This window comes from Pan troglodytes, chromosome 3 (assembly GCF_028858775.2).
Source record: "Pan troglodytes isolate AG18354 chromosome 3, NHGRI_mPanTro3-v2.0_pri, whole genome shotgun sequence".
NCBI classification, from domain to species: domain Eukaryota; kingdom Metazoa; phylum Chordata; class Mammalia; order Primates; family Hominidae; genus Pan; species Pan troglodytes.
Window position 1 is genome coordinate 21,214,985 of NC_072401.2, and position 16,913 is coordinate 21,231,897.

Consider the following 16,913-nt stretch of genomic DNA (forward strand, 5'->3'; position numbering starts at 1 on the left):
TAGTTCAGCCATTGTGGAAGACTGTGGCGATTCCTCAAGGATCTAGAACTAGAAATACCATTTGACCCAGCCATCCCATTACTGGGTATATACCTAAAGGATTATAAATCATTCTACTATAAAGACACATACACATGTATATGTATTGCAGCACTATTCACAATAGCAAAGACTTGGAACCAACCCAAATGTCCATCAATAATACACTGGATAAAGAAAATGTGGCACATATACACCATGGAATACTATGCAGCCATAAAAAAGGATGAGTTCGTGTCCTTTGTGGGGAATGAAGCTGGAAACCGTCATTCTCAGCAAACTATCATGAGAACTGTAAACCAAACATAGCATGTTCTCACTCATAGCTGGGAATTGAACAATGAGAACACACGGACATAGGAAGGGGAACATCACACACCAGGGCATGTCGGAGGGTGGGGGGCTAGGGGAGGGATAATATTAGCAGAAATACCTAATGTAGGTGATGAGTTGATGGGTGCAGCAAACCACCATGGCACGTGTATACCTATGTGACAAAAATGCACACTCTGCACATGTATCCCAGAACTTAAAGTATAATTAAAAAAAAAATCCCCCAACTGATAACTGCTATAGTTAACATCTAATAACTACTGAGCACATATTTGGTGCCAGACACAGAGCCAAGCCCTTTACTGACATTATGACTTTTTCATTTTTACATTATCTTATTAAGTAGCTTTGATTGCTGATGTTTTAGCAGTATGAACGCTAAGGTTAAGAAGGTTAAGTACTCAGCCTAGGGTCTCAGAGCCGCTGGGTGGCAAAATGGAGATTAGATCCCATCATACCAAATCCAGGGCCCCTCCTATCATATTTCTTCTGCCTTTCAGGTTTAAGCAAATTAAGTGGAAAACTCCCATTACCCTTTATCGTAGAATCAGATGGTCTCTCTACTGTACCTCTCAGTATGCTATTGCTATTATTCAAAATGTGTTCATTCCCTAACCATTTCTGTTTTCTAGAGATTTCCCAGGTAGCTAATCAATTTAGAAAAGTAACTGCAACAGCCTAGTTTTAAATTTGATTTTCATTCAAACTTTATTAATTTAGCCATTAGTTTTCCTTTAAAAGGAAAGGCATTTTACCAACATGCATATCATATATAATCATTACAACTAATTTCCCAAATTATAATCAACGTTCATTGCAATTACTGGTATTTTACATAAATATTATAAAAGCAATGTTATGCATGGTTCCATATCATTAACACCATACTAAATTTACATATAAAATTGGATATAATGTGCCCTAGGAAATTGGTGGTATATTTCTGACACATAAGTAATTTCAAGTAATGGAGTCACTAATAGTTTTTGCCTTACTCATCCTCTGGAAGCCAGCTATAAAAGTTTATATTAGGTGAACTATATTAGGTAAAACCTTTGGCTTCTATATTATAGATAAATTAAGACTGTGCTGGAATTAAACTTGTTTCTAAAGTGAAGCAAACACAAACACAGCATTATCATGAAATGACCAAAGTTACTATCATGGAGTGACCTAAGCTGCCATTAGCAAAAGAAACATTGTGGAGACTGGTACCCAGGATAGTCTTCCCCCAACCATCTCCTCTCCCTCCACTAACTGCTTCTACACCCAGGATAAACCTGCCTGCCCCATCTTGACTTAGTTCATTCCCTCACCTTAGTTCATTCCTTCTCCACTCTCAGCTTTTATTTTTCTCTTCTCGGTGCTATTTCTCACTTAAGTTATGGGAGATGACCTTTTGGGATTCCTGGCCCAGAATCTTCGCAATTGTGGTACCCAGTCTGCATGAGCATGGAGTTATGTGTGAGGAGGCTCTTGCCTGCGCCCCTGTTCATCCTGCCCCTGTGGTGACTGGCTGGATGACATTGCAGAAAGCTGCACCCTATTTTTTTCATCTTGACTCCACAAAGCCATTTCACCCAGATAGCTGCCTACGCCCATATGAACTTTTCTTTTAAACATGACAGTTCTGTTGGAATACAATTCTACCAATTTTGTTTTAATTTCTTTTGAGTTTGTTTCATGCTTCACCTCCAATACCTTTACTGGAGTTCAGGCTTTTATCAGACCCTGTCTGCACTCTTGCAATACTTAGCTGCTAATTACACTCCATGTTTCCAGGAACATAGCTCTGATAAATTCACATCCCTGCCAAAAATTCTACAAAGGCCCCTTATCTCCTACAGGATAGTCCAATCTCCTGCCTAAGACATGTCAGCTTCTGGCCTCTATCTCCTTCCCCAACCTTCGCTCTTGGCTCTCCAATTGTGTATTCTATCTTCTTGATGATTTACACGTTTCCCTTGGTTCCCAGGCCTGATATACTCTGTCCAGCCTCTGCCCCACTCTCCATTGCTTCCCATCCCATTCCAAGCCTTTGTTCTCTTAAGGAGCTCCTGACTGTCCTTTAGACAGTCCATCAATTGCACTGAGCAGGCTTCCCTGCTACAGCCCCTTTTGTGCCAGTACCATTTCCTTGCTGGCCTCATTCATCATCTGCTTCCCTTTATCAGAGCTCTCATCAAAATTTCTGCTCATATTTAAGATGCATCCTTCCTCACTTCCAAAAATAAATGCACCTTCCAAATTATATATATATATATATATATATATATTCCATAAGTAAATATAAATGTATATATGGAAAAGAGAAACTGGAATCACAAAGCAAAATATGTATAATGCTACTTCTGAGACCAAGCACAACCAAATCAGAATGTAACAAATAAATGAGATATACATTTTTCACATATTTTCCCTAACAAAAATAAAAGCCTTCACAGCTGATCAGAGTTCATGTTGGGTTTATTCTCCTAATATTTAAATCAATATACTACAATTTATGATCTGCTATGTACCATTTGAATCATATGAATTACGTGTGTGTGTGTATGTGTGTGTATATATATATATATATGAAATACATATATAAGCTATGTAAATATCTAGGACATTTTATTTTACTAGGTGCTTATACACAGTAATTCATGAAGGAAATTAAATACTTTCTAGCTGGGCGTGGTGGCACGGGCCTGTAATCCCAGCTACTCAGGAGGCTGAGACAGGAGAATCACTTGAACCTGGGAGGCAGAGGTTGCAGTGAGCTGAGATTGTGCCACTGCACTCCAGCCTTTATGACAGAGCGAGACTCTCTCAAAAAAAAAAAAAAAATACGTTCTCTACAGATGACTTAAAGTTTGTAATTTAAAAAGAGATTTCCTCGTAGAATTGTCAGGCTGGTGAATGTAGTCTTTTTCTACATTTAATTTCTTGCCTGTGTGCCCCACTTACTGAGACTTCCATAACAGGACTTTTGACTTTATCATCTTTGTATTTCCAAGGTCTACCACAGCAACTGGCCCATAAGGAGGTGTCAGTAACTGTTAGTTAACTCATTTGCCTTCCAGGACTTTTCACATGTAATTGAAGAAGTGGACTCTCCTTGTATGAGCCGATATAAAGCATTAGAAAATAAACTGAATGTGGCTTGCAATTTGTACATCTTTTGAAAGATAATTTTTGGCAATTACATGAGAGAAAGGGAGTGTCCTTGGGCTTTCTTTCCCCTGAGCAAAAATAATCATCACCAAACTCACATTTTCCCCCTAAAAAGACTAAACTCTAAATAGTCAAATGATATGAAAATAATCCAGGGCTTACCTCGAAACTCACAGCTCCATTGTGGTCTGTATCAAATGCATTGAACAGAAAATGTGCATATGTTGTAGAGTCTGAAATGGTAAAAAGGGAGTATCATTAAGTCAGTGTTTCCATATCCTACATAAGACTTGGATAGCAGTCCAAGCTTCCTTTGATCCAGAAGAATTAACTCTGCCTCCTTTAGTTTGTGCTTTCTTCACAACTGCTTACCCTCTTTCTGTAGAGGACTAGAGTTTGAGATTCACAGGAATAAGCAACCTACATAGAGGCCATTGGTGACAAACATTCTCTATGAGTTTCTGGCTGGCAATGCTGTAGTCTTGGGTGATGAGATTAACACTGGGACAAGAAATGGTCCCATAGGTGGATGTGAAGATTGAGACTTGTCTGGAATTTGCTTAGTGTTTGGAAGAGACCATCTCTAGAAGTAAAGTACTAAAAATACTACCAATGAGACAGAGATGAGTTGCTATTATTAGTGTCTCTGTCATTATTAGAACTTTCATCATTGTTACAACTCAGAAAATGATATTGGGAATTAGAGAGGGTGAAAAACATACCCAAAGTCACACAATAAAGAAGGAGTAAATCTGGGACATGAACTTAGGTCTTTCTGACTCTGAGAACCAGGCTAGCCCTCAGCCAGTACCAGGCTAGCCCACAGGCAGTAAAGTTGGCTGATGGATTGGGGTCATTGGTGACTTGGGAAGTTTCTGTGGCTGTGTTGGAAGGGGACTGGGTGGTCCTACATGTTCCCAGTTGTATGAAGTTGCATGAAGTAGGGAGCCCCTACTCTGTCTGGGTCCTGGGTGGGATTCAAGGATCTGGGTAATGATGGACAGGTATGTCTTCTGAAGTCTAACAGGTGTTCTTAGTTTGCTTCTATTGGGTATTCTTCCCCTCTCATTTTTCCTTCCTTCCTTTCCTGTTTCTCCGTTGTCTCCTTAATCTCTGGGATTTCTGCCATTTCATTTAAAAGTCTGTATTTTTTCCTTATTGTTTTCTGTTCTGAGTGCCTAGCTTTCATTCCTTAGGGTTTCTTTGCTTGACCCTTGATAAAATTTACATTATTATTTTCAGTGTTGCATCTCATGGGCTTTAGCCTTTTATCTTAACCTTTTTTGTCTTTTCAAAATAAAATGGTAACCTTTTAGCGCATTGGCTCTAGCCTTTTATCTTCTGTTTTAAATCTCATCTATTTCTGTTTTATAACTTTTAACCTTTATTGGGTTTTAACTTATCATTGATTTAATTTTTACTTTATGAATTGCTTTTTATAGGCTGTCAAGAAGCTAAGTCATAGTAACAGGAGTACAGAATTGCCCTCTGAGGAGGTCATCTAAATTTCTCTCCTGGCTCTCAGGGCTCACGGCCTCCTTACAGATTGTTTTTCCCGAATGCTTCAGTGTAGTAATTAACACTACTGAAGGCTATACATTTCATGAGGTAGAATGTACACTCAACTTCTCAAAATGACAGTGGCATCTTCGCTCATCTCTCACCTTTTTAATATGCTATGAAGAACTACTTATCTTTGAACACAGGAATTACCAGCACCGTTTTCAGTTAACTAACCAAGAACCAAAATTGGGTCTAAATAACATGTTAACACTGTGACATCTAGAGTGGATATCCATCCAGTATTGATACATTGCAGAAAGAAATTCTTTTGCATATGGAGCCAGGAGTTTAATTACCATAAACTTAGTTCTGTTGTTGGGAAGCTCCATTATAGAGTTATCAAGAATTGGCAGCCTATTTCAACTTGCAAAGTTGTTTTACTCTCAGCAGTGCTTTTTCACGTACTTCTTGAACTATATAGTGCCCTCTGGAGATGTGAATTGATCGATGGTGTGTTGAACTGATTTTCAGAGGAGGAAAAAAAAATGAGATTTTGTATATTTTATAATGAGCTTCATTAAGCAAGTCTCTAGTTACCCTGTTTTCACAATCAGAGTAAATGCCTTTACCTTAGCAAGCAGTACTCACCGTAAATAATGGCTCAAAACAAACGATGTTTGCTATTTTTTTAATCAAAAAGAAAAAAGATAACATGGGATATGATAATTACTATTCTTCTCAAATGGAGTTTTTCTAGCTTAAAGCTTGATATGTGGGAATGATGCTTTCAAGGTTTACACTAATGTGGTACAGAGGACACCCTGTTCTTCTAAATGTGCCTCGGCAGTTCTTTTAGAAGCTACAGCGGCTTCCCAGTCTAGACAATCTATGCACAGAGGTTTTGATAATAGCATAGTGGAGTCAGACTGCCTGAATTTCAATCTCAGCTTCACCAGAGATTAACTGCATGACCTCAAGCAAGTTGTTTTACCTTTGTGTGGCTCAGTTTCCTCATCTACAAAATGATAACAATATCAGTATGTACTTCATAGTTTTTTTTTTTTTTTTTTTTTTTTTTTTTTGAGACAAAGTACTGCTCTTGTCCCCCAGGCTGGAGTGCAATGGCACGATCTTGGGTCACTGCAGCCTCCACCTCCTGGGTTCAAGCGATTCTCCTGCCTCAGCCTCCTGAGTAGCTGGGATTACAGGCACCTGCCACCATGCCCGGCGAATTTTTGTATGTTTAGTAGAGACAGGGTTTCATCACGTTGGCCAGACTGGTCTCAAACTCCTGACCGCAGGTGATCAGCCTGCCTCGGCCTCCCAAAGTGCTGGGATTACAGGTGTGAACCACCATGCCCAGCCTTCATAGAGATCTTACTAAGTTTAAATGAGACACTATTTGCAAAGTGTTTAGAAATAATCCTATATACTTATTAAAATTTCAATAAATATTAGCTATTATTATTTCCTAGGCAAGCCACTTTTATTTCAACTACCTTAAACACATGTGATCAAATCTTTTACAAACGTAACATCTTTTCACCTTAAATAACTTGCTGTTTTTGTAGGATTTCTGTTGTGTGTCTAGGTGACGAGTTCTAATTTAATGCAATTTTCTGCTCAATAAAAGACAAGAGAATTATGTCCTAAAAATCAGTGGTCCTTCTGATGGAGTTTGGATTTCTTCTGGCAAGCACTTGAAGACAGTGGAAAGTTTTAAAGAAGAGGAGTGAAGCTACTGGCTTTGACTGGGTGAGAGAAAGAAGCAAAGGCAAAGGAATGTCCAGCTAGGCAGAAAACTGGATAAAATGACGAAAAGAGAAGCTGTCTACAAAAGCATCTATGGTTCTGGTTTTACTCAACTGTGTTCTTAAGCACTCAATAAATATTTGTTAAAAGAGTGATTAACTGACTTCTTGGAATCTAGATTTCAGTACAGTCCAGGGCTTAAAAGATATAACAATGATCTCCCTTCTCCGTCTATGACCTCTTCGTGATCACATTCCTTTACATAACAAAAATAGTTACTGAGTTTGTTAAGCTGGGATTGCCTCAGTTTCTTATAATTTTACTTGTGAAGCTGAAAAATAAATGTTGAGATTTTATAGTTGAGCAACAAAATTTACAGATTCTTAGGGTGGGAAGACATTTTGGATACTGTTTAGCATTGTATTTACATTGAACAAAGGTAAAAATAGGGACTTGTAGTGACATACTGAGGTCACCTAGTTCATGGTAAAGTTGGCAATGGAATCAAGATATTCCTATACCATCTCTTAGAAATCAAGGATACTAGAGTAGAAAATACCCCTAGGATTCCTTTGGTGTGACTCCTGCATTTTATAGAGGAACAGCTTGAGGCTAAGAAAAGTAAACTACTCGAGGTTACATACCTTGGTGGTGGCAGTCTATCCACAAACTCTGAACTGTCTTAGTCCAAAGTTCTTAACCCAATTATATCGAGAACACAGTGAATATAGCAAGTAACCCTAGAGTTCGTTCTTCATAGTATTTGAACAAACACACTTGATTATCATGCCCCAGGTTTGTAGAATGAAATCAATCTGGTTTCTTTTTCCTTTCCCACACCCCTACTCCCATTGAATTCAAGCACGAAGAATAGAATCACCTTCATGTATTTGAATATACAATTCATGACATCGTTACTATGGTAAGACAAGTTCATATGCGTGAATAGTAGCTTCTGTCAATAAGCCCTCTGTAAATCACCCTGAAAATTGTTAGAAATACTGTCCTAGGACAAGAAGGATACTCAGTGGGTGAAGTCTTTTTTAAATTTTATTTTAATCTTTATGTCTACAGAACTCATCTGACTCAAGTGACTTGCATACAGCGGCTGCTTAAAAAATGTTTATTGACAGATTATTCTGACTTGAGCTCATTTGTTCATTCATTCATTCATTCAACAACTGTTTATTATATGCCTAGTGTAGACAACATAAGTGCATTCCTACAACATGAGCAGGAATAGCCCAGGAAACTATGATTTTTATGGGCTTTAAAAATGTTTAGTGAACTAAAAGCTTACACACTAAAGCTTCTGTTGTATGTGGAGTTTAAAAAGTTTTTGCGTAACCATATAGGCAATAGCACCAACAAACTGTTTCCTCTCTGCTTGCCTTACAGTAGGCATACTTTATCCCCTGCCAACAAGAGGCTTTTGTTCAATCCAGTTTTTTCTGACATCCAGCTCACCAAACAAGTTGGGTTTGATAAACTGTTTCACAAAGCAATAGAGAAAGCTAACAGCCTGACACAATACAAATTGCAGAGAGTTCTGTAGATAAGACAAAGCACTTTCCTGGAGGAAATGGTGAGATGTTGTGATTTATGGACCCATCAATGTTACTGTTCATAATGAGAAAACCTGTTGCATTCAGACCATCATCCTGAATAAAGGATGACTCCGTGGAAGTGTAAGGATGGCCATCACATGAATTCGCCTGCCATCAGAGATCACATTCTTCCTTAGGACATTTTTCCTTTTCTGGCCTTACGTAAGAAACAATTTGTATGTATGATATTAATTTTTAAAAATGCAAAGCAAATCATAATTCTTTAAAATATTTCATTTCCTTCAGCGATGCCTCATGTGGTCAGATTTCTGCATTCAATTAACATGAATAATGAAATAATTGTTAAGAGTGTAACAGTAATTTTTTCTCAAATCCCTAATCCCTTTGGATTTTGTGATAGGAATCCTTTGCAAAATAGATGTGCTCTGTTTAAGAAGATGTTCTCTAATGCAGAAATGTTATTTTTCAAATAAAGATATAATTTTAATGTGGAGCTGTATCCAAGTTTTAGTATGTAATAACTTGATTTGAAATGATCGAAAAATAACTTAAAGATTTTCATCTGCATTGGTGCTTTGATATTAATGCCTATTAAGATGTTGGTAGGCACTCAGATAGTAAATATAATTTTTCTTTAAAAAATCCATGGGTTTTAAACAATTTAGAAAAACATGAGGTAGTTAATTAATTCCCCAAATTAATCTCTCATTAATGCAGACAGTGAACTCATTATAATCCTGGCATCAGGTACTATTACCAATACCTGTCTGTGGTTTGTTAGAAGGGCCCTCCCCTCTGCACTGTAGTAATGAGATGGGGTGGGAGAGTTGTCATCCAAAGTATATCCAAATTCACTTAATAACAGTCTTCCTGTGTTTTCTTAGAATTCTAATTTAATTCTTTTAAAAGTCCATCGAAAACAAAAATTTGTTTTGACATGTTAGGCACAAAATTGTTTTAAATCCACTAAACTAGCTAAAACTAAATAGATTAAAACCCCAAAGGAAATCTGACTTTTGTATGAAACAACTAATACTTAAGTGCTGTACACTTTTCAAAGAGCCTTTTACAGATATTATTCCATTGTACAGTGATAGCCACCATGTGAGGTGGGTGTCATTCATTCATTCATGCAAAAAGCATTTATCAAGTGCTATTACTTGTCAGCCACTTGTCCCATGACCTGTGGATACAACAGTAAACAAAGTGGAGAAATCCTCTGTTCCCCTGGAGCTCACATTCTAGTGGAGAGAAAGAAACAACAATGGTACAAGTGAAATATATATTATTGGATTGTCTCGAGTGCCGAAGAGAGACATAAAGCAGGGGAAGGGGATGGGGAATGTTTAAGGTGTTGCAATTTAAGATAGAGTGGTCAGGGCAAGTCTCACTGAGAAGGTGGCATTGGCGTAAATGCAAAGGTGATGAGATATTGAGATAGATATTTGGGAGAAGATAATTTCAGGCAGAGGGAACAGCAGGTTCAAAGGCCCAGGAGCAGCATTATGGCTGGTGTGCTGGTGGGATGGCAAGGGGGCCACTGTGGCTGGGTGGAGTAAGTTGGGTGGGAGAATGGTAGAGGATAAGGCAGAGAAGGGACAAGAGACAGTAGCCACCATTTGTAGGCCACTCTGTAGGTTGTGGCTTATGTTCTATGGAATGGTATGGTTTTGAACAGGCAGTAACATGATTTGCTTGCATTTTAACGGGATCACTCTGACTCATTTTAAGAGTAGACCATGGTTAGGGGAGGGGTCATCAGAATCAGAGAAGTCAGTTTGGAGACTACTGTGTTTATTTTGGCAGGAGATAACGGTGGCTCCTTTAAGTGGAAAGTAGTAAAAAAAAAAAAAAAGGTGTTGGCAAGGTCAATGGCAAAGTCAACTCTGGCCATAATAACAGAGAGAAACAATTGTCCCCTATATTGAGTAGACGTCAAAGTTGAAAGGAAGTACTAGATGGTTCCCTCCTGTCTTGAGATAAAACCTTCTTCCTGAACTCCCGATTCATGGACTCCACTATCCCATCGCATCACTATCTTTTTCCTCCAAATCTGAATCCTATTTATCTCTTTTCTATCCTAAAGCTATTAACATCTCCTTCTTTACCAATCTTCCCTGTGTATAAACAATGTCCAGTCTTTTCTACATTAAAAGATAAAGTCTTCCACTGGTATCTACCCAGCACTATGATCAGTTTCCTCATCACTTCACTCTTCCAGCAAAGCTTTTTGTAAGTGCTGTCTCTATTGGTTGTCGCTGTTTTCTTCTCATCGTCCTTTTCACCCTCTGCAATTTGGCTTCTGCTTGTGCGCTCCACTCCCTAGTACTTCATCCAGGGCACTTGGGCTGTCCTGATCATGCCGAACAATGACTCCCATGTTGCCACATCCCAAAGAGACCTTCTGATCCTTACCTTACTGGACTTTATCATTTCATTTCTGAACTATCAATCTCTCTTGTGTTTATTTCCATAAACTGTTCATTCTCTGTCTCCTTTGTTGATCCCTTTTCCTTATGGTTCTTGACATGTGTTCTGGAGTTTCATGCTGGCCTCATGGAGCTTGCAACCTTTTATAATTCCCCCAGTAACCTCATCTACATCATGGATTTAACCACTACTTCTTGATTAATAATTCTCAAATCTCTATCTCTTTCTCTGACTTGTCCTCTGAGCCTCACATTTGTGCCAACTTCTTGTTGAGTCTAAATCCCCACAGGCACCTCAGATGTAATTTGTCCAAAACTGAGATCATTATCGCCCTACTCCTCCTGTAAAGAGTCACCTGGTGTCCATGATGGAATCCTGGAAGGTATCACAAACTCCTCTCTTCATCTCTTTATGCCACAAAAAGTTAGTTCATCACTAAATTCTTCCATTTTTGTCATCTAAATATGTCTGTAATCTGTCCCCACTTCTCATTTTCTCCTATGCATATACTTATTTAAAGACCTTATTGTTTTGCCTCTTACAGCAGTAATCTTCTAATTAGTCTCCCTGCCTGCAGTATTGCTGACCTCAAGTTAATCTTCCACTGACCTATCAGTGAAATGTATCCCAAACACAAATCAAATCTGACTGTAAAAGATCCCACTTAAACTTATCAGTGGCTTTGCATCACCTCAAGGATAAAGTCCCATTTCTTCATATGGCATCCTTGACTCTCTAAGGACATTTCACCCTCCATTGTACACTCTCTACCCTAGCCACACCCAAATCCTGGCAATTTCCTGCAAATGCCCATCTTCAGTTCTATGCTCTGACCCTTTGTTTACACCCCATTTGCCTAAAATGTCATGTCCCTACTGCCTTTTAAAGCGGGAAGACATCATACTCAGAAGTGAACTTCTCCTGAGAGGTATAATGGGAGAGCGAAAGACTATACACTTTGGAAACGGATCAAACTCTCTGCACCTTAGTTTCCACGTGTGTATCTTTAAAAAAATGAGGATTATAGGTAGGGTTGTTGGATGGTGAGGCATGCCAGGGACAGGCACATATTAGATGCTTTCTGAATGGCAACAACTTCAGCTCAGGTTCAACTCATCTGGAGAGTCTCTTTTTATGTCCTCTCTGTCCTGCAGCTAATTTAATCATGCCAGCACTGTGCTCTCAGAATATTATTTTTTAACTCCCATAATCACAGTTATACTTGAGGTTGACATTGTCCATCTGCTACACTAGGTATAACATTCTTTTGGGCAGAGATTACATCCTATTCCTCTTAATTCCCCCTACGTGATCAGCACCTCATGCATGGCTAGGCACACCATAGGCTGTGGGACAAATATAAGTTGGGCATCTGTTAGGTAATTGAAAGAAAAACTATAAGGTCCAATGGCAAGAATATCTTTTCACTCATCTCTAACATGCATGTATTATCATTACGCTATCCTTGTGTTTTCTTTCCAATTAAAATAATATCTAGGATGGTTTTAATTTTCTCAGATGAGGGAGCACAGTAAAGAGTTACTGAAAGAAAGAGGAACAGCAGAAAATATACCAGGGGAGGCTGCAGAAAATCTAGGTTATAACCCAGATCTGCCACTGAGTCAATATGTGGCCCTGAGCAAACCATTTACCTTCTCCAATCCCCAGATTTCATATGTATAAATTGAGGATAATTACATTTGTCCTAATTTTCAGAGTTGGGAGAATCAAGTGAGACCTACAATGCATGTGAATGAGCTTTGTGGCATTTTTGAGCACCCTCATAATAGTCAGAAAACATTGTGCATTTGAGAGCCACAGTACTGGGCACACAGTAATAGTTGTATTAAACTAAAGAGCAGCCTCTTGGATATTTGATAATTTCTAAGTCGCTGGCTTTTATGGTACATTAAAAATTATATACACTTGCATGCTGTGCATTAATTCTTTTACATAACGATTAAAAATGTAGCATCATGCTATGAAAAATTAAACTAAACTCAACACTGCAAGCATAATTGTAACTCTGATAGTATGTTAACAAGTCCACATTTGTACTTACCTCCCTGTGGAAAGAACTGCGAGTAAATCTCTTTGAAGGTTTCTTCATTAACAACACCACTGGGGCATTCCTAGGGAAAGTGGCAGAGAAGCAATATGAGCAAAGTGTTCATAAAACTGAATTTTTTTGCACATTTTGAAACAGAACTGTCTACCATGCAAAGCTGCACCAAGAAAGTTAACCATTCATCCATTATTACAAAGGGAATAAAAGCACACTATAAACTTTTGTTCCAGTTCTCACAGGACAAAAAAAGTAGATGTAAATATCTTTGCATATTGAGTATCAAAGTAGGTGTAATGTATTCAGAAACACAGTGCTGCTTTTAAGAACACGTATGTTTATTATAAAGTAAAAGGAAATTGCATTGTTTTTCACACAGCAAGCATGTTGCAAGATGTTTATAATACGGTCTTTGGTGAATCTTGGTTTTGTCCTCAAGGTTTTCTGAACTCACATAATCTTCGATTCAATGGCAGAATTACTCTATTGGCATCTCTAGTGGCTCAAGAAGCTTCAACCAGTAATAGATACTAATGCTTGTTAACAGGATGTCTAGGCATACCCAAGACATGGTTTTGTAACAAGTGACCTTGGGTGAGATAGAACCCCATATTTTTGAACTACCGGAAAGGAGAGTCTGCAAAGAAATGGCCTGGCCTGGGCTTAATACATCCCCACCTTTGTCCCTGGGTCAACTTATCAAAGAATGATGGACATTGATCTTGGGAACTACACCCATGTTGGACAACTGACCTGGAGGGGCCACAGGGCAAGGTTAGCCCTCTGAGAGTGGTTTTGGCATTTTTGCTAAAAAAAAAAAAAAAAAAAGAAGAAAAGAAACTTTAAAGTGTCAGAAGGGGGCTGCCTTGGTGCAGAATATAAGGTTTGAGCAAGCAAATTGTCCCCCAATCTCTGGAAATTCCTCCATTTTTTGGAGTTATAAGAACCAGCGTGGTTAAGAATTTAGGCGTAGAGGCCCCTTGAGTGGTGGAGACTGACAATCACATGATAGCCCAGAATTGAATCATGTGAGATATTAACTGTATGGTGATGCCTTGTTATCCGTGGGGCATTGCTTCCAGGACCACTGCGGATACCAAAATTCACGCACATTCAAGTCCCACACTTGGCACTGCAGAACCTGCAGATAAGAGAAGTTGGTCCTTCCTATCCTGTATCTTTGATCTGCATTTGGCAGTGGATGCTGAAGCTGCAAATTCAGAGGGGCGACTATATTTATTGACAAAAATCCACATATAAGTGGACCCACACACTTCCAACTAGTGTTGTTCAAGAGTCAACTGTACGTTGTAAGTGGAGAAGTGGTAAGTTCTGTTTAGTCTCTTTTAGTAGATTCTCATGAACAGTCCCATGTGATCAGAGCTCCCCTGACTCTAGTTGTCACAGCACTCCCACACCACCTAACGTCCACCCAGGACTAAGTTCACTGGGGAAGGATGAATGGTGTGCTAACTCCCCAACAGGCCTGACTTTAGACATGAATATTCTGTGTACTCTAAATTTGATACTGTTGCCAGCATCTTTATCAATCACCTATGGTAGTATTTAAAACATCACTTAACCTTAAAATCATTGTTCCCTCACTAATAAACTTACTTTCTTTATTCCAGTGAGTCAGTTACTCAACTGTAATGTGCTTCACCTGCAGAATTTTCTATTTTCTCATTTGTTGTTTTGAAAGGTAGGACCTTTGATACATACACAATGTTAACTAACAGTTTCAATGTGAATTTGTGTTTACAGAGCTTCTCAATATGGTTTTATCCCATTTGTTAATGATAATGAGCTTAGGTAGGCAAAATAGCTGCATTCACAGAGGCAGAACTGGAGGTGCTGAGTGGCAAAGCACTTTGTTCAAACACACTAAGCCAGTGGGGAAGCTGGAATGTGGGCTTGGAACTCTCCAGGTCATGACAAGGTTTCGTATTAGATGACCCCTGTGGAAATAATGATGACCTCAAGGACCTAAGAGAATTGGAGTAAAGGAAAAAACAACCAAAAACAAATGAGCAAGCAAGCAAGCAAGTGAACTGTGATGGTTGATTTTATGTGTTTAACTTGTCTGGGCCATAGTGTCCAAGTGTTTGGTCAAGCATTATTCTGGATAGTTGTGTAAGGGTGTTTTTGAGATTTATTACATTGATGCAAAATTGCGGCTTTTGCTATTACTTTCAATACATTTAAGCTGGTAGACTCTAAGTAAAGCAGATTGCCCTCCACAATGTGAGGGGGCCTCATTGAATCAGTTTAAGGCCTGAACAGAACAAAGACGGACCTTCCCAGAGAAAGAGTGTTCTTCAGACATCATCTGTAATATTGGCTTCCCTTGTTCACCAGCACCCTGCCTTTGGACTTGAACTGTAACTGTTTTCTGAGGCTCCAGCTTGCCAGACCCCTTCATTAGATATCAAGCTGGCCAAGGCTCCACAAAGTGTGAACCAATATCTTAATAAGTCGCTTTATACTCACACATCCTATTAGTTCCATTTCTCTGAAGGACCCTAATACATAAATGAATTAACAACCAATAGCTACAACTCCAAAAAGGAAAGAAGGTGGTATGTATACAGCCAATCTCTCAAACATTTTGACTATCTATCCAGCTGACACCAATGGACCCATTTTAAGACTAAACACTTTGCAGTTAGACCCTCTCACACATGGAAATTGTGATTTATTGGCTATTGAATGCTAAGCCATTTGCTTGGGATAGTAAGGAGAGAGTAAATACCTGGCTCTCTGCCATCAGGTGGCAAGCTTGTGCAAAGTTAGAGCTGGAAAGTTGCCTGGGAGTTAAAGTTGATGCTGATAAAGGAAGAGGACTTCAAGCAAAGGGACCTCTGCATCAACAAATTTGTTAGCTGCCTTCAGTCTCTAGATATATTTGATAGATATAATGTGAAATGAATTTGTAAACTGACTATCTGATATGCATGTGTTTTATGTTTAATCACATATCTGTGTCAGAGGAAACCTTTTCTCTGCCAAATGAAAACTACTGGCCAAGTTTCAGGGTGGAAAGTCTCACCAGATAAATTTGTTTTTATCCACCTTATATTCATTACATTAGTTTACATCTCTACAAACACATACTGTATGCCTATTATTCCAGGAGTCTTCTAGGAACTGGGACTGCTACAATAAACCAGTCAAAGGTCTTCCCATCGTGGAACCTCTATCCAACTAGAAGAATAAAGACTGTCTTTGTTCAGGCTCCTTTAACAAAATGCCATAGACTAGGCAGCTTATAAACAATAGAAATTTATTTCTCATAGTACTGGAGGCTAGGAAGTCTAAGACCATAGGATTAGCAGATTCAGTGCTTGATGAGGCCACATTCCTGGTTCATAGATGGCATCTTCTAGCTGTGTTCCCACATAGTGGAAGGGGCGAGCTAGCTCTGTGGGGTCTTTTATAAAAGGACACTTATCTAATTCATGAAGTCTCTGTCCACCTGATCTAATCATCTCCCAAAGGCCCCACCTCCTAATACTATCACATTGGGGGTTAGGATTTCAACATATGAGTTCTGAAGGGACACAAACATTCAGACCATAGCAAAGACCAATAACTAAATATTAAAAAATCAAATCCAAGAATGATGACTTTTATTTATTCCCAGAGATTTTTTATTGAAACTAGTACATTTTTTTAAACCTTCAGATGAGAAAAAGATGCTAGTGATTTACAAGATGGTATACATTCTCTAACTTTTTCTTCACCTCTTCTGTGCAGTGATCTCTCCATAAAAGTGGTCTCTCTACTTCTCTATCAAGAATGAATTTGGCCAGGCTGCATGTGCAGCAAAGTGTAAAACATAAACAATGTGCTGTATTAGTTAACTCTTGCTGCTGTAAAATTAGGCCTTCAAATGTCCCTTAATCAAAATGCTTGGGAACAGAAGTGTCTTGGATTTTAGATTTTTTGGGATTTGGAATATTCACATTACACTCAGCAGTTGTGTTAGTTCATTTCCACACTGCTATAAAGAACTGCCCAAGTCTGGGTAATTTATAAAGGAAAGAGGTTAATTGACTCACAGG

General features: G+C 38.7%; 2 protein-coding genes across 28 annotated transcripts in view; one reads left to right on the top strand and one right to left on the bottom strand.

Moving 5' to 3' along the window:
- Nucleotides 1-8,847, top strand: part of PACRGL (parkin coregulated like) — a 54,568-nt gene extending 45,721 nt beyond the window's left edge. For 13 of the 22 annotated variants that reach the window (XM_054683740.2, XM_016951041.4, XM_009447419.5 and 10 more), the window contains one exon: nucleotides 6,606-6,941. The gene's annotated coding sequence lies outside the window, so the exon portion shown is untranslated. Of the gene's footprint in view, nucleotides 1-6,605 lie in introns of all 22 variants that reach the window. The other 9 variants (XM_063808672.1, XM_063808653.1, XM_063808660.1 and 6 more) reach the window with 3 other exon arrangements.
- The window catches only part of KCNIP4 (potassium voltage-gated channel interacting protein 4), a 1,220,775-nt gene that overhangs the window by 17,341 nt on the left and 1,186,521 nt on the right, over nucleotides 1-16,913 (bottom strand). For all 6 annotated transcript variants that reach the window (XM_003310257.7, XM_063808692.1, XM_526537.9 and 3 more), the window contains 2 exons: nucleotides 12,847-12,916; nucleotides 3,694-3,764 (listed from right to left, as the gene is read on the bottom strand). In XM_003310257.7, the coding sequence (XP_003310305.3) occupies nucleotides 3,694-3,764; nucleotides 12,847-12,916 (141 nt within the window). The remainder of the gene's footprint in view (nucleotides 1-3,693; nucleotides 3,765-12,846; nucleotides 12,917-16,913) is intronic.